At 53.8% G+C, this 16,464-nt stretch overlaps 6 protein-coding genes across 6 annotated transcripts; 3 read left to right on the forward strand and 3 right to left on the reverse strand.

Moving 5' to 3' along the window:
• Nucleotides 1–514: 514 nt before the first annotated feature.
• On the forward strand, nucleotides 515–1,447 carry PHACADRAFT_83812 (uncharacterized protein; the record flags this gene model as incomplete). Its single annotated transcript, XM_007390450.1, has 7 exons — nucleotides 515–557; nucleotides 612–634; nucleotides 689–769; nucleotides 822–861; nucleotides 916–1,093; nucleotides 1,148–1,218; nucleotides 1,272–1,447. Coding segments are annotated over 7 exons (612 nt in total), but the record flags the coding sequence as incomplete, so codon positions are not given.
• Nucleotides 1,448–2,135: 688 nt separating this feature from the next.
• On the reverse strand, nucleotides 2,136–3,139 carry PHACADRAFT_247445 (uncharacterized protein). The gene is made up of 3 exons (XM_007390451.1): nucleotides 2,712–3,139; nucleotides 2,543–2,659; nucleotides 2,136–2,473 (listed from the first exon to the last, which is right to left on the reverse strand). Exons 1-3 carry the CDS (start codon nucleotides 3,078–3,080, stop codon nucleotides 2,390–2,392), a joined length of 570 nt encoding a protein of 189 aa, XP_007390513.1. The 5' UTR covers nucleotides 3,081–3,139; the 3' UTR covers nucleotides 2,136–2,389.
• A 2,758-nt stretch (nucleotides 3,140–5,897) lies between these two features.
• Nucleotides 5,898–8,419, forward strand: PHACADRAFT_134236 (uncharacterized protein; the record flags this gene model as incomplete). The annotated part of the gene is made up of 5 exons (XM_007390452.1): nucleotides 5,898–7,035; nucleotides 7,086–7,322; nucleotides 7,372–7,393; nucleotides 7,451–7,519; nucleotides 7,579–8,419. Exons 1-5 carry the CDS (start codon nucleotides 6,025–6,027, stop codon nucleotides 8,415–8,417), a joined length of 2,178 nt encoding a protein of 725 aa, XP_007390514.1. The 5' UTR covers nucleotides 5,898–6,024.
• An 8-nt stretch (nucleotides 8,420–8,427) lies between these two features.
• PHACADRAFT_168465 (uncharacterized protein) lies at nucleotides 8,428–11,198 on the reverse strand. The gene is made up of 4 exons (XM_007390453.1): nucleotides 10,891–11,198; nucleotides 9,409–10,831; nucleotides 9,138–9,347; nucleotides 8,428–9,087 (listed from the first exon to the last, which is right to left on the reverse strand). Exons 1-4 carry the CDS (start codon nucleotides 11,029–11,031, stop codon nucleotides 9,011–9,013), a joined length of 1,851 nt encoding a protein of 616 aa, XP_007390515.1. The 5' UTR covers nucleotides 11,032–11,198; the 3' UTR covers nucleotides 8,428–9,010.
• Nucleotides 11,199–12,032: 834 nt separating this feature from the next.
• PHACADRAFT_204233 (uncharacterized protein) lies at nucleotides 12,033–14,174 on the reverse strand. The gene is made up of 3 exons (XM_007390454.1): nucleotides 13,652–14,174; nucleotides 13,024–13,595; nucleotides 12,033–12,971 (listed from the first exon to the last, which is right to left on the reverse strand). Exons 1-3 carry the CDS (start codon nucleotides 13,905–13,907, stop codon nucleotides 12,435–12,437), a joined length of 1,365 nt encoding a protein of 454 aa, XP_007390516.1. The 5' UTR covers nucleotides 13,908–14,174; the 3' UTR covers nucleotides 12,033–12,434.
• A 264-nt stretch (nucleotides 14,175–14,438) lies between these two features.
• PHACADRAFT_180232 (uncharacterized protein) lies at nucleotides 14,439–16,249 on the forward strand. Its single transcript, XM_007390455.1, has 6 exons — nucleotides 14,439–14,673; nucleotides 14,736–15,003; nucleotides 15,054–15,433; nucleotides 15,486–15,681; nucleotides 15,736–15,842; nucleotides 15,902–16,249. Exons 1-6 carry the CDS (start codon nucleotides 14,535–14,537, stop codon nucleotides 15,913–15,915), a joined length of 1,104 nt encoding a protein of 367 aa, XP_007390517.1. The 5' UTR covers nucleotides 14,439–14,534; the 3' UTR covers nucleotides 15,916–16,249.
• The last annotated feature ends 215 nt before the right edge of the window (nucleotides 16,250–16,464 follow it).

Here is a 16,464-nt window from a genome sequence, read left to right on the forward strand (position 1 = left end):
TAGCTTAAGGAAGATACAGTGAAGGTATACGCGAAGTGAATGGAGGATGGGAGAGGAAGAGACGTGGCAGACAAGAAGCGCTTGAACCACACCGAGGGAATGCCGATGCATGCCGAGCATCAGCGGAGTTCAAAGCTGTCCCCGGCTCAAAGGCTTGAAGCATTCGCAAAGTCAGTCGTTTCATTGGACACATCCTTCGTTCGTGGCGAGAAAAATATTTTGGATGCAACAAAGATACAAGTAAGGTTAGTTACTGCCCTCAGGAAGCTTCCAATATTTTATTAGCAGGAAGTAGGCTCGTAGCTACGGTTGCAAGTTGGAAGAGCTCGTTTCCTCACGCTCAGGAATCTGTTAGGCGAACGGCTAGCCTGTCAGGCACAAATAGAGACTTAACGGTTAGCAAATTGAATTCGCGCCTGTACTCCTGGCTGTCCGCCGAGTAGCATCAGACCAGTCAGGCGTTTGTTCGATCATTCTGATTGTAAACCGTCAGTTACGTACACGACGGCGGTGTACTCGACTTGGACCCCAGTATAGCCGCCTCAGCGCCGTCTGGTGTAAGTAATTGGAAACTTGATACTCGTACCTCATGACTGATGTGCTGCGGACAGATACAATCGTGTTCGTCACATGTGTGCGTGCCTAACGGCTCAATTAACGACATGCTCAATGCTGACTCCACGTACAGGACATCGCCGCTCTCATCATCCAAGCTGTGGGTGGCGGTGACGCTTCCACTGCCGTTCACCGGAACCGTTCGCCAAATCAGGTGCGGTGATTCTTAATCTTTGAAGTTTCTGCATGCTGACCTCGCTTCATAGGGCGGAAACATCATGTTGGCTGGCATCTGCGTCCAATTGGGTAAATTTCTGCACAGATTGCTTCACTCGCCCTCGCTCACCTCTTGTATCTCAGTTGCCATTACCGTCTATATGGCACTCGCTATCGAGTTTATTATTCGTTTCCTATACGAGCGCCCAATACGCAAGGTTCGGGCTATCCAAACGACGACGAGTTCCGCGCACTTCCTCGACAGAAACGCCAAACTCATGCTATTCGGTTTGTTTTTCAGTAGCCTTACAATCTTCATCCGGTACGAGCTTTAACCCGGTATACTCCATGAAAATAGTACTGACTATATGCGCAGTTCTGTCTATCGTACGATTGAACTTTCCGACGGATGGGATGGCCGCATCATCTCTACACAACGCTACTTCGGTAAGTCACCTCGTCTTTGCATTAGCAATCCATCCTATTAACCAGCAGCGTAGATTGGCTTGACGGAGGCATGATTACCCTTGCTACCTACACCACTAACCTACTGCACCCTGGCTTCCTTCTTGGCAAAGGCAACACTTGGAAGAATGAGAGGGAAGTGCGTGAGCATGCCAGAGACGTTGAAACTCCCATGGGCTCAGAAGGACGACCATCGAAGGAAAAACTATAAATACTCCCTCTCTCTTCTCCTTCACTATGATGACATTCATAGCGGTCGTCCGCAGCTTGGTATTCAAGTCCATCTTTCCACCATCCTATCGTTGTACAGTGGATTTTCCGAGCTTACACGCCATACTTTATCACTTCCCTTCTGGCGCCAGTACTCTGTCCAGATAGATCTTTGCGCGTATTTGTAGAGAATATGTAGCTTCCAATATTTTGGCTTGCTCGTTTGCCTCGTTTTCGAAGTGCTGAGCCAAGTTCTGGAGTGATATGCTCATGACATAACTCAGGCACCCTTGTTTGCCACGTGGGTAACTTCAGGGCAGGCGCCGCTTCTCGACGACCCTCCGACGCGACCCGCCCTCGTCGTCTTTGCACACCAACCGACTCGTACACCCCATCACCCTTGCAAATGGAGGCTTATCATGTTTCGTGAAGTTGTGCGATTGCCTCAAGGACAACTCTCGAGCTTGTGCACGAACGAAAATTAGACCAGAATCGCTTCGCTCAAGACGGACAAGAAAGGTGACGAAGATGAGAAAGCCACGAAGATAAGAAGACAAGAAGACGTGCAATATAGTCTGCCTCGAGAACGAGGTGTCAAGACCCACCGCAGTAGATGCTTCGCCAAAAGTCTGCTTCAAGAAGCCATCAACACGCATGTGTTCTTATTATGGATCGTTGTGATTAACGAGTGGAGAGTGCTTGTTTATGCATAGCAGTTGACGACAGCGTGACAAGAAGTAAACAGTCAAGAAAAAACTCAAGAAGATACAGCAATCCTGGAGCAGCAAGAACAGAAATGTGTGGAGAGCAATACAAGGCAAGAAATGAGCGGTGGGCGCAAGCGTCAATATGTGTGAAGATCGGCAAGCCGCAAGCATAAGGCTTTTGTGGGAGAAGATGCAAGAAGTTCGAGGTCGTGCCACTTAAGTTGAAGTAAATCGACTCAACCAAGACGACCGGGCAAAAACGCGCCGCAAGTCGCGGTAGAGGCCTCCAATGTGACGAGTGATCTGGCGCGACTGCAAGGCTAGTACGCCAATATGTCAACGCATGCTTTCTTCAATCTACAAGCCAACACAAGCCAAACAAGACCCACCTTCAACGTCAAGCCAGCCGTGAAGACCCTGCTGTACCCCGCGACGTCCATCTCGGTCTCATGCTCACGTTCCGGGAAGACGTAGTCAGAGATGAAGGAATAAGTCGGTGACGGTGGCTGCAGCCTAGCCGTGAGTACAGGTGCTGCGGAAGCATTCAGAGTGACGTACCGGGGTGACGAATGAGGGCTGGATGTCGTCCTGAGAGTCGACGGATGGGCGATACACAGATGGATGGGCAGACGCGCCGTTTTCGTCTTCATTGCGTCCGTATAGGTGGCGCAGGGCTGGAGAAGAGGGCTGGAGAGCCGGCTCTGACGGAGCTGCCCAGGTGCGAAGGCGAAGTGAGCGTGCATCGGCGAGCTCGCCTTGGGCCAGACGTTCCGATAGCGCAGCGCACGACGTTGGCGAGGACGGCCAGAAGAAATACACGTCGTACTCCTCCTCTTCGTCTTCTCTCAGACGTGATGGCAGCGCCAGCGCATTCCCCAGAACCGCATCCTCGTGACGTCTCCTGCTCTCCACGTCCTGACGGGGCATCGTGAGCTGCAGAGAGACCGGTAGACTGCTAGCGATGCTGGCGAGCGAAGCAATGAAGACAACAGGGGAGCGGCCACAGGCCAGAAATGGGGGCCATGGGTGGAGTTTTATAGTGTCGCGACCGAGGCTAGGCGAGATTTTTACGTTACAGGGGCGGGCGAGGTTCGCTCAAGTTGGCAAGAGCAAGTCAGGTGCGAGTGGGAGAAATGGAAACGGGCGAATCAGAGAGCTGATTGGAGAGGGGGCGGCAGGTTCCCCGGAATCGCCGCGCGACAATCTCTGCTCGGTGGGACAACCATCTCGGTGTGACACAGTCTAGCCAGGAGAAGTAGTACAACGGCTAGCAAGTGCTCTGGACATCAAGATGTGCCGCCGTCGTGGGAGAAGTCGAGTCCAAATCGCGCTGCAATGTTGACGGAAGTCAAGGACAAATAGCAAGACTCAACGAAAACCCAGGGTCACGGGCAAACACTGACGCATATTGCGGTGAAACATGCTCAGCGTCCCGTTTTTTTACACATATACATCGCTGATGCGTGCAAGAGTTCTCCAGGCGCAAGGCTGGACGCATACAGACGAGAAACTTGTCTGCACAAGTGTCCAGCCAATATGCACTCCATCCGACGGTCCTGACGGTGCACATATGCGTTCAAAACACCTAAAAGAAGATGCATGGATAGGATCCCTCGCTGCTCAAGCTCCTTGTCACCTTGAGATACCTACGCTGGCCTCCAGCCACCCTTGCGTACCCATCGAGCGGCGCCACGTGACAGAACGTGACAAGGTACGTTTGTGACCGTGACGGACGTGACGCGGAGGCATCTCAAGGTGGAGGACATGCCCGGCGAGGAATCCCTTCTGGCAAGCGTGGATGTTTTGATATCGGTGTGCAATCTAGAAGTGGGTTGCGTGCGCGTGGCAGAATGAAGAAGAATTAGGAGGTGAACGCACCGTTTACCACTATGAGTCTATGAGCCTCAGGCTCGTGGCGGGAAGATACCAAGACAATCCAGTGCCGAGCACAAGGCAACAAGCTTCGGTCAGCCCCCGTGAAAAGGCCAGACAGCTTTCAATATTCAAATATCCGTTCAAAGTTTCGTCTACAACGCAGGCACCGTCGTGCCAACTTCCTGCACAGAGGCTATCTCTTCGAGCAAGATTTCCTCCACCTTTCAAGGGCCAGAAGGTTAGGATACAGTCAACACAAGAAAGACTCACAAGCCGCTCGTCCGTCAATCGACCCAGCCGCTATTTCTTTCTCAACGATCTCCGCATCGCCATCTATCCGATACGCCCTCGATGAATCCTATCGCGAAGTAGAACCAGCCAGTTGTCACAGAGATTCCGAGAAAAGCTTGAGCGAAGAATAGCCTAGCAAGATTCAGAAGGGGAGAGTAAGACTGAACCGCGAGCAATAGCCCTTTCACGAGACTCCTCAAATTTCCATCGCACTCCTCAAGGCCCAGCACTCTCCACCCTCCCATTAGCGAGAAAGGCGGAAAGAAACAGCGTCGTATATCGATAGACGAGGTCGCGTCGGTATCTGCCACAAGGATGTCGTGGTCGGAGTTCGAGGAGCGGCTGTGTACCAATTTGCGCCTTGGACCCCCGAATCTGCCTCCGCATCGCTACGACCCGATCGAGCGGCCTCCCTTCTCCCCTTTACACATCACTACTTCAGACTACTTCTAGGCCACCTCTACCTCATGGGTCTGCCCACAGCTCGGCTCGACTGGCTGCGTGGTCGCATAACTCAAGCTCAAGTCACAGCCGGAACACGCATCTGACGCTACCAACCAGCCAGCTCTACTCGGGCTCACGATCGTCTACTCATACACGCTCCCTTACCTCGACTACCTCATGTAGCTCATGCATCCCCGGTCGCAGGCCATTTGCCGCCAAGAGTCTACCCAGCAATATCGACGTATTTCGGACCTGCAACTTTCAAAACACTATCTGCTTTTAGGCGACCTTGGAGGATAGCATATGTTCTTAAGGGTCACAGAGGATTGCATGCCAACCCGACTCTCGCAGGCTCTCGAGACGGAGCAACGCTTTGGTCAGGTCTGGGGGTGGCCCTAAGTGTGTTGTACATTTCTTCCGATCATTGCTTAGGACAGGTCTCCGCCTCCACAAGCGTCGTTTCACTCCGAGAATGCTCTCAGGCTAGGCAAGTCAGTGCACCGCGGGAGATGGTTTGCCCTGCCGAGTCTAGCACAACTCACAAGCCGCAGTAACCAGCGTTAGAGCTCATGCCTTTGAATACATAACCATCCAGGACTCGGCCAATGCACTTGAACATGGTCAATACGTGGGATTGTGCGTTGTAAACTTTCGCACAATGCTTGCTGTTCAGCGCTTGACATATTCCTGCGTGGCTCGCCACATCGTCGGGCGTCGGCGAGCATGACTTGAGGTCGTCACCTGCTCGTGATGGCGAAAATATTTCGATGATATTCCGCCATACCTGTGCGGTTCGATGATACACTGCGCCGCATATTTTGCCAGAGCCGCGGAAGTTCATGGAGCCCATGGAGTTCATGGAGTCGAACGTGCGTTCAGTCTGTATTCGGTATACAAAATATCGTCTCGCGGAGCTGTCGCAGCTGCAGGCTTGTACATATCACTGTCCTTTATATGCGTCATCTAGCGATGTGTATCGTAGAACACCTTAAATAGCAGAAATCTTATTGCCGGGAGAGGTCCCTTCGCCATGCCTGAGACATCTGTGAGTATATTTATCGAGCGCCGACACGTGACGGGAACATGCAGGCAGTTTGCGGGGGAGACAGTTTCTGGACTCTTACCTGGTGGATGAAATTTATGCGGCCGGTTCTTTCTCCTGGACACTTCAAATCTATCGATGGCACCGTAGTCGTCTGCGCGGCTCAGGTGCCTGCGAATAGGCAATTGCAGTTGCACCGTCGTCGACGTCAACGCTGCCATGGCTCCCATCGACAATCCCATTCCCTTGCCTCAGCTTTCCCGGCTCCATCAGCCTGAGGTGGAACAGGCTGCAGATTACTTCTCTGCTCCTCCTGACACATTTGTCTTCGAGGATGAACACAACTCAGACGACTCGGGCGACATCTATCGCGGGGAGCCACCCCGCCCTCCTTCACCGCCAAGGTCCCTTCGCCCGGGGTCCGTGGCGTCCTCGTCATCATCCTCGTCATCTTCAAGCTCCAGTTCTAACTCATCTGTCTTCGGTGGCAGGCTGGGTGCTATCTCAGGACTGGTCGAACGAGCTATCACCCACTGGGCGCGACACTGGGCTACATCCTCTTCAGACTCCCTTTCGATGACCTCATCCTCTTCGTCCTCGACCCAACAGTCTATCGTCACCGTGTCTCGCTCTCATCTTTCTCGACGCAGGAGGCGCCAATCCAGTTTGGCAGAAGCACGATACGCAAGGTCTGAGTGGGAAGTTCAAGCTAGGATCAGGGCACGAGCCGAGGCCAGGCAGGCCCCCCGGGAATTCGTTCTATACACCCCTCAATTCCACGATCAACTTGCCCCAGGTCGGTCTAAACGTCGTCAGCGCGACGAGACTGGTGTGCTCCGCACGACCTCTCTGCCTGACATCGTTGGAGAGTTGAGCATTGCATTGAAAGATAACCAGAAAATCCGTCGAGCCCAGAACGCCGCGCAGGAGAGCAATGGCACGTCTCGCGATAGCCATTCTCGCACCCCTCCGGATGGGGTAGCCCAGGACCCTACGATATTCGTACACGACTATATGATTCCCGATAATCAACTTCCCGACGACGTTCCTGCGTCATCGGGCCCCCGAGGGCGGCGGCGGCGGAAGGGGAAGCAGAGGGCGATGGATGGACCAGTGCAAGCCCTGTCGCCCATCACGCTCTCAAAAACGCTTTCGCAAAAAGATCTGGACAAGGCATGGTGGCTGGATGTTGCCAGTCCGACATGGGAAGACATGCGCGCGATTGGCAAGGTATGTGAACTCTACGCTTTTTCTGCTCTCGTAATCTCACCCCCATCTAGCTATTACAACTGCATCCTCTCGCATTGGAAGATATATTGCAACGAGAAACCCGAGAGAAGCTTGAGTTGTTTCCCAAACTTGGTTACTATTTTGTTGTCTTCCGCGCTATCGAAAGCCAGAAGAGCCGGCAACGACGCCTACTGACCGATCTCAGTGTCAACCCTACCCTGATCGAGAGCAGCATCATTGCGGAAGTTAGCGTGTACCTGGTTGTATTCAGGGAGGGTATCGTCTCAGTGAGTAACCCACATGTCGACAAGTCGATGTCGCTAATGCATTGCTTAGTTCCATTTTGAGGACATAGCTGGTGCGCGCCGCTAGCGCTGGTTTTCCAAATTGCTGACCGATAACCTTGATAATTCAGAACATACGGACCTTGTCAGGAGCAAAGTACTTGCTTTAGCTGAATCAGGGACCGTTACTATGTCATCTGGTAAGTTCTAACGCTGCTGTAAGAACTCTCAGGGTTGTTGAGAATTTTTGCAATTGCAGATTGGATTGCGCACGGTATCATCGATTCCATCGTCGACTCCTTCTTCCCCTTCCTTGACGAGATCGAAAGGGAGATTATCAACATCGAGAACCTCATCTTTTCCGATGACAGCTCGCGCTTGCACCGAGCGACAATGCATGATAGCCTCTCCGAGCCATCCATGTCTAGCACGGACTTCGCTGGTTCAGAAGACTCAACCCCTTCGCGTGAAAAGGAGAAAACGCTTTTGCCGGAGTTGATAGAAAAGCTGGAGAAATCAGGGCAAAGCAATACTCACTCAGGAATGCAGTTCTCTATTCCTAAACATCGCGGGTTGTCTCTGCGGCGTATCAAGCAGTTCATCCGCACGCTATCCCGCTTCTCGTCCAACCTGCAGGTGAAGCAGTCCCAGAAGCTCCCCGCCCCAAATACTGTTCATCGTGTCGCGCATGTGAGGAGGCTGGTCACCTCCCTGTCCAGATTCTTGGCGACGAAGTCCGAGGTTGTTGCCCAGGTCAAAAAGCGCATACTTACGACGGGCGAGAACGGCCTCGGGAATGGAACTGGCGATGACGAAGATGTCTTTGTGTACATGGGTGACATTCAAGGTTCGTCATGTTTGTTTGTTCAGCGCATAGTATCTGATTATTCCCTAGATCATATTCTGACTCTCCAACAATCTTTGGCCCACTACGAGCGCTTGCTTAGCCAATCGCACCCTACGTACCTCACACAACTGAGGCTGTCCGTGTCCAGAGCCAAGTCTGGAAGTGACAAGGCTATCCTTTTCCTGTCAGTTATCTCTATGGCTGTTCTTTGTGTACAGGCCATTATCGGTAAGTGCTCCTCTCTACTGTGATTAACTCTGCTTATCTCCTGCCATAGGATTCTTCTCTATGAATGTCAATGTCCCCCATAACAATAGGACTGCCGGTAATAAGTACAATGTTTTTTTCGTTGTTCTCGCTCTTTCGTTGTTCGTGCTCGCCGTGTACATTGGGCTGGTCAGGTATTGGTGGGTCAACGCGCGGCGAAAGCGGAACTGGTAGACGTGCTCCTCGCTTCGATGACAACCTACCCGTCACATGTCTCTATTTCATCGTTCCCTGATACCTTGCAATATCGTATTCTTATTCCCGCCGTGTTATGGGCACATATCGCTCTAGTGTCGTTTACTTACTGGCTTAGAGCATAGAACTATTTGATATTTCTTCTACGCAACGTCTAGCTATTGAATAGGATATATATGAGCATTTGGCGGGTCTACCCAACGCTGCATATTATGGGCTGGCATTCATCGGTATATGTTACATACATAGTATATTACAGGAGGATCTATACACATCAGAGCATAGCATAGCGCATAACATGAAACGTAAACGAGTGGTGGTATGTCTATGTAATATCTTAAATGTACAAGTTAGTGTTACAATACTTATGGCAGCTGTGGTATCAGAACGCGTCCTGCTGGTCGCGTTTCTTGTCGCAGAGCGCGACAACGCGTCTTGTTTCCTCCAACACGCCAAGCACTACAGCGACTATATTAGACAGAATTTTGCACGGGCTGCGTACGACTCACCTCTCTCCCTATAGCTGGCCTCCTTCTGCTCCATGTGGTCCGTGATGACGATTACCTTCTGCTCCTGTTCTGCAAGGGCAAGCGCTTCGCGTTGAAGCGTACCAGTATTCAAACCAAGCTGCTCCACCGCGACCATGGCGTCGTGACAGACGATGCGCATCATGGCGATCTCTTCCTGGTACTGCGCACGGAGCTCGCCCAGCTCGTAAGCTACACAAAGATATAAAATCTCAGCTCCCAACATTTCGCGAAAGCATGTTTAACGACGTACCGGTAACCTCAGCCTCGTTCGTCGACTTGATGAACTTCGACATCTGCTCCGTCCAATCGCGGTCCATTGCCCACGTTACAGACTTGCTGTTGCTCGCCGCGCTGAGCCTGCTCATGCTGTCCCGCTTCTTCAGGCTGCTCCGCCGGCGGACGAGCGGCCGCCCTAGCGAGGGCTCGGCGACCTCAGGCTGCTCGTGGATCGTATCCAGAGCCTGACCCATCGATGGCGGCTCGTTCTGCGCTGGCGGGGGGACGTCGGCGTCGGCCGCCTGAGCATCGATCAACGTACTGTCGTCCGGGCTCGATACCCGCGGGATCTCGACTATGGCAGGTGCTCCGTAAGGTTCCTGCGGTTCCGGGGTACCGGCAGCGTCCCGAACATCATCCTCGTCTTCGTCCTCATCTTCATCTTCATCTTCATCTTCGTCTTCGTCCTCGTCTTCATCTTCCTCCTCATCGGAGGTGGTCTCAGGTTCTGGGGACAGGGTTTGCTCACGTGGACGATAAGGAATGGGAAGCGGTTCTGGGGACTGAATTGCGGCACGAGGCAGGAGGGACTTCGCTGAAGCGCCGCTGCGGGCAGATACCTGTGAGCGCAAATCTTCTTCTGACCGCTGCGGGGTTACGGTGGGTGGTGTCTGTGGAGGCGATGCGACTGGAGAAGGCGTGCTAATTTCCCGAACAACTTCGGGTACCCTAGAAGGGCGCACAGCCGGTGGGCTGGCCGAGCGGGACGCGGAAGGCGAGCGAGAATTCGAAGGTGTCGGTTGCTGTACGATCGATTCCTTTCGCTTGGGAAGTTTCTGTACTGATTCCGGATCGTGTTCAACGGCGGTATCGCTTGATGAATTTGACGGACGCCTTGGGACACGTTCCGGCACTCGTGTTGCCTGCGATGTCTTGCTGGCCGACCTGCCCTGGGCACGCGCGCCTTCGCCTGCCGATCGCGATCGCGGCTTTGATTGGGACATCGAACGCGACCGCGTCGGGGTTGTTGGACGGGTCGAGATGGTGTTGGAACGAGTGACTGTACGCGTGCTAATCGCTGTGACCGCGGGCTGGGTTGCAGCTTTGCGAGGTTGAGCGTGCTCCACGTCGAGCGGGCCGCACTTGTTGCAAGTACTTGTCGAAGTGGCCGAAACATGCTTTACAAAGTCCGAACCTTGGTCGCGGAACCATCTTTCCATCTCCTTCAGTCTGAAGTCCGGAGGTGCGTGAACTGTGAACATCATCATGCGACCAGTGTTCTTGTCGTAGCTGGACGAGTCTTTGGCAAGACGGGAGCACTTGCGAATCATCCGATCCTTCAAGTGTCGTACTTGGATGATGCGATCCCAAGCAGCATCCTTGTCCTTTGCCAGCTCAAGAATCTCGGCCTTAAGTAGGTAGCTGTACACCAGCGACGTCCTTGGCGGTAGCAGCACCTGTAATGACTGGGATGAATCTCGCCTTGGAGATGCAAAATGCGAATGACTCAGCGCACCCGTAGCTCGTTGGGGGTATCAGTGCATTGCAGATACCGCCAGCCGGACCTCGCGTACCCATCCGAAAGCTCAAGCTGGCCTCGGACAGGGCTCTGTTGGAAGTAGTTGAGAGGCTGGCCGGCGGTCCTGTGGGTTTGCATGGTCGAAAGAGTGTGGGATGGCCTACGACTCCCTGCCAAAGGGAGATGGACGTGGGAGACGACAGCAAACAGTGTGCCCTCGTGTTTTTATAACCAGCCCGGGAGCGTGGCCGTGGTGTACTGCTGCCCGCGGACGGTGAGGCGTCGACTATCAGAGCAGAATCAGGGCCTGCCAGTCCTTTCTACCGCCCATGGCCACACGTGTAGATCACCCACAACGGGTCGTCTCTGCATGCCCACCGGCATTCTATCATTTCCCAGATGCTTGATTGTTGCCGAGTTCAAAAAGCTTTAAGTTTGCGCGGACAGCGGCGCGGTCGGTGATCTCTGAGGACAGGAATTAAGAGAGTCAAGTGATGGGCAAGCGCGGGCGACTGTCGCGGGAGGATGTTTTGCTCATATCCAGCGTCGGGCACGTTGTTCTGCTCCCTCCAGGTGCGCCTGTTCACGGCCGAAAACTCCTGAACGTTCCGAAGGGGCAAACTTAACCGCCCGAAAGTCTAATCTAGGTGGACGACGCTGTCTGCTCCGATAGACAGCGGGCAGAGGGCATCCTGCACCTTCCTACACACAGTCCCCTCCTCGTGCACTTCAAATGCGTCGAGGGCTTGCCTCGGCCTTCCTTCGGCCGCGTGCGGGATGACGCCTCCTAATAACTAGCCCTATCACCCCGGACTGTGGCGGGAACACCTCCCTCTCGACCATACAGCACCACTCCAGGACTCGCCGTTATGTCCCCAGTCTCGCTGCTAGAGCCTCTCCGGCCGCGCGAAATCTGCACCGTTCTCTGCACACAGTCGCACAAGTACCACTGGACGATATGCATACCCTACTCCTCCACGAACGTCAAGAAACTGCACGCCAAAGAGCAGTCGGCGGACGACCTCTCTTACGAGGAGCCTATTCCGGACGAGAACCTCGCAGTCTCGCCTGCGGCCCGCGTGATCGTCAAACTCGGTCGGTCGCCACATGCCTGCGCCGTTTCTAGTGCCATCCACCGCTAACTCTTACTGCGCCACACAGGTGAATGCACCGCGAAGCATACTACCGAGTATATACACAACCTCCTGCGAGCTATCCCTATGCAGCTTCCGAGCGAAGATGTTGGCAAGGAGACTCGCTTTTGCTGCAGGGTGTGGTGGAGAGAAGCCGTGCGGACACTGCATCGGCACGGCGTTATACACTGCCCGAACGTCCACGAGCTCGAGCATGAGGTCCGTCAGTTCGCCGAGCTCAACGACATATCCCATTCTACCAATAGAGGTTACAAGTATTTCGTCTCGAGGTGTTCCATTTAGTTCCTATCTGTGAAGTGGATATATTCAAATCGCGTGGTATCTAGCTGTAGCCAAAAGGATAGGCAGGTGCGGTGCATATGTAGCGTAATTCGGGGGTGTCCAATGTCATGGCCTATATCCATCGAGCTCCAGTGCAGCGGGTGTGGGCGCATCTGGATCCACCAGGGGTACGTCTGACTGACACCGCCCACTGACCGCACGCTTGATCGTAGCTTCCCACTTTTGGAACCATTCGCCTTCCTTCATACCGACCAGCTTCATCTTCTGAGCGCCGCTGGCGCCTTGGGCCACCCAGCCTGGTTCTTCGTCCGAGAAGGGAGGAGGCGCCCCACTGATCTCGTCCTCTTGTTGGGCAGGTTGCCAGGACACGAGGGCATACGCGGCGCCGCAAACTCCCCACTTTCCTCCCCCGGAAGGTGCGGACCGTTTAAACAGCCAGATGAACGGGTATATCAGGGTGATAATGAGCAGAAACTTGATCCATTTGTCCGATAAGGCACGCGCGAGCCAGTGATCGGCTCGCACATGGATCTGGTCGGCGTGCGTCTCGAACCTGACCGAGAGGGTGCCCTGGTAGTACGTCGACTTGACAGCGGCGACTACCGCAGCCTCAAGCGCGTCGAAATTCCAGCCATGAATCACCTGGGTGGTAAATCAGACGCGCCATATCTCAAAATCAGACACGCAGACGAACCTTAGAGTACGTAAACTCCTTGAGAATCTTCGGGCTTCTGCAGTATTCGTCCGCCCACTCACGGACAGTCTTGGAGGATTTGTAAACGTTCATCTGGCTGCTGTTCATGGCAACCTGACTCCGTGGTGCCCAACCTGCATCGGGCCCAATCCAGGGTGGCAGACCTCTCGCGCGACCTTCGTGTTGCCAGGCCCCGGCGGTCTTTCGCTCCTCTCTCGTCGCTTTAAGACGCTTTCTACCGCCTATACGCTGGCTTTCGATGTCTCTCGGACGCGAACTTGGATGTAAGGTGACAGTATCGACCTCCTGGTACATCTCTCCCCGGTACGCAGGTTGTTCGTCTGGGACGCTCCAGTGGACAGGAACAGCGGGCACTTGGGAAGAGATGTCGATCGTGAAGTTGAAATCAACTACGGTGACTGTCTCTGTCTCCGTGTCCCAGTGCGTCCGGCCCTGAGCATCTGTGCGGGGGACGCTACGGGTGCGTTGTTCTTGGTGTTCTCCGCGTACGCGGAGGAAGAGCTGTGGTGGTGTCTGGGCCTGGGACAGGAGGAAGCGATACAATGCTTCGCCTGCGTGTCAAGGCGATGAAGACCAACAGGTGCGAAGGACAATGCACAAAACTTACCATCTTCGTTCAAATGCGGGTCGTGCGAGACTATAGTGCCATCGTCCGTCCGAAAGTACTCTGCATCATATGGCACAAACTCTGGAGGTGGATCCTCGCCGCCAGGCGGCGCATAGACATTTGAGTCGAGGTCGCTGTACGCGGAAGGCTGCGTGGCCTCGAAAGGCGGCGGCGGCGCTTGAGAGCTACTACCGGACGCGCCTTGCGGATCCGGCTGAGCGAGGCTGAGGTCCTTCTTGTCGTCAACGATGATCATAGGCTCAAACTGGAAGCGAGTAACTGTTTTGCAGTTGCAGTTGTGGTGGGAGACGCGTTGGACAGAGAAAGATCCAACTAGCCCAAGCCTTTAGCAAACGCGTGATGATCAGGGGCAGTGTGAGCTAATAATCTAGCCTCGCGTGGCAATGCGAGACCCGCCTCAGGGGAGCGCACGATGCAGCCTGCAATGCACAGCGAGGGCGGTGGCTTGTGTATGCGGTATGGGAAGTGGTTTCTGGCGCAAAGCATCGCGAGAGAGACAAGTCATTCTGCCCTCGGCAGCGCAGGGACACGTCGTACTCGGTTTTAGGCGCCCACAATGATGCGGTGCGCAGCCTGCATTGACGTGGTCACTCGGCAGATATCTACACGTATTCACGGGCCTGCGAGCTGTGAGAGATCTCTGGAGACATCCGCAAATCTTGGAGACCTTGGTGAATACTGTGGATGCCAAATCAAGACGCGGGGGGACCGCACGCTTCTTGGGCGCCTGTTCGGATACGACACTCAAGCGGGGTATCACATTCGTCCCGCTCTGTCCAAACCGTCGTGCCTGTTGTGGTGGCCTTTCCGCTCGTCTGTCCTTCTCCTTCACGTCCCTCTTGACCTTAGTCTCCGTTTCTGCATGTCGTCTGCTCTCGCTCATTACGAGTCTTTTCTGGTCAACAATGTCTCTGTCATCTCAACTCTAGAGTCCTCTCTCCGCTCTATTACTTGGATCCTACCCGGAAGGTTCAAGGATGCTGAGTTGGCCTCAGAAGCGCGTTAGTTACTTGCTGCTACAACCTGACTGTTCCGCCTCCAATTAATACGTCACTGTCTCTAGTTTCCGCGCTGTTGAACGTGACCAGTCTCTACCATGATACCCTTCTTTCAAAAGTGGTCAAGTCTGACCCTAAGCTGCGACAGTTTGTTTCGCCCTCACTACATGCGCGGTACACTCGAGCATGGTGTGAGAGGGATAGGGGATACAAATGGGCTGCGCGGGCACTCGAACTCATCAAGTTTGTGCAATTGTTGATTGAGATGGGTCTCCGGAGAAGGGTGTCCTCCCAAGCGCGGTGGAGAGGCATAGTGCTCATCGAAATTATCAAGTATGTGTGATTATCCAATCTTCTATCTCCTGTTATAACTATTCCTTTAGAGCAGCCCTCCGCTTCACGCTATTGCGCACCACACGCCGGCCATTGCTCTCACCTTCCGTCCCAGAACGGGATTTCGACCCGTCTGTGCTACCAGACAATCTCTCAGAAGCATCTTCCCCTACTCTTGCGCCCTCGTCCCCACCTCAATCCGTATCCTCAACTCCCGACCACCTCAGGAACAATCGCGTCCCTCTTCCACCACATCCTTTGATCGTCCAGCCTCCGCCCCCGACCTCGCAGGACCCAGTCGATGGGTATCTCCTGTCTAAAGCACTCTTACCGACCTCTGTCAAAGCGCCGACAGCGCTCCTCAAACGACTTGCTGGACCCAAGGACTGGCTTGCGGAGACAGTGTATATCTTGCGGCCACTCATCTATGGCAAGTATTGAATATTCTCCGTCCGCGTGATTACGATCTGATTACATGTCAGCTATCATGTTGGCTAACGACTCCGGTCGCAATGCTAAACGGCCATTGATTACTGCCCTTGCCCTCGAGTTCATCGCGAGGCAGCTTCGGCGCACGCCTGGTTCTACAGCCACACTGGAGCGCTCCGAGTACTCGAGGAGAGACGCTGATATAGTGTGGTACCTATTGCGCGGCTCAATCTGGGAAACCTGGACCCGGTATGTACTGCATTGATCAAGCAAAATGATTAACTCTTCATGCCTTTGCTTTAGGCCTAAGTTGGACGCATTCGCCGAAAGGACGGCCAATATGCCTGTTCTCAGTGTTATGAGCGCGTTTGTAAAGGACTGGATTCCGCTGATCAATGAGTACCACTATTGTAAGTGCCGCATCCTCCCGCTCCCACCTGGACTCTGTATTGACTGCGCTCTCGGCCAGACACTGCCCCTTAGTTATTGTGCTTTCTCGTTGTTGTCTTACGCTATGTATACGTGCTTTTATTTTGTAATCTTGCAATCAGTGATTGATGGGTTGTATCGGAAACTACTGCAGCTGCGAACGGGACGTTCAAGACTTCGCTTTTGCCAATAGGGGATATCAACTGCTACGGAGACCCTCCTCTACGCACCCATTACGCGCAACTTGGGCGACAGTCGATAAAGTTCAGCTAACCCTGAGGAATACGGACCAAGCCGCCTTCGGGTGGTAGAATGGCAAAAGGACGTGTGCAGCCGCGAGGAGGGGAAGAAGATTTTAATATCTTCCCAAATAGTCATTGAAGCCAATACCCTCTAAAGTCCTTAATTTGTGCAAAATTACAGAGCTGGCATGCCGACACCACCGCACCGCAGACCGGTTCTTGCTGTATGGCAGGTGTGACCTTGTCTGTTCCAAGGCGGCCCGGATAGTCAGCTGATATAGGCGTGGTGATCTTTGCGACTGGTGGCAATGGCACCCGTTACTCCTCGACGGACTTCACTGCCGTTTCCTTTGTAAGTGTT

This window comes from Phanerochaete carnosa (assembly GCF_000300595.1).
Source record: "Phanerochaete carnosa HHB-10118-sp unplaced genomic scaffold PHACAscaffold_1, whole genome shotgun sequence".
NCBI classification, from domain to species: Eukaryota; Fungi; Basidiomycota; class Agaricomycetes; order Polyporales; family Phanerochaetaceae; genus Phanerochaete; species Phanerochaete carnosa.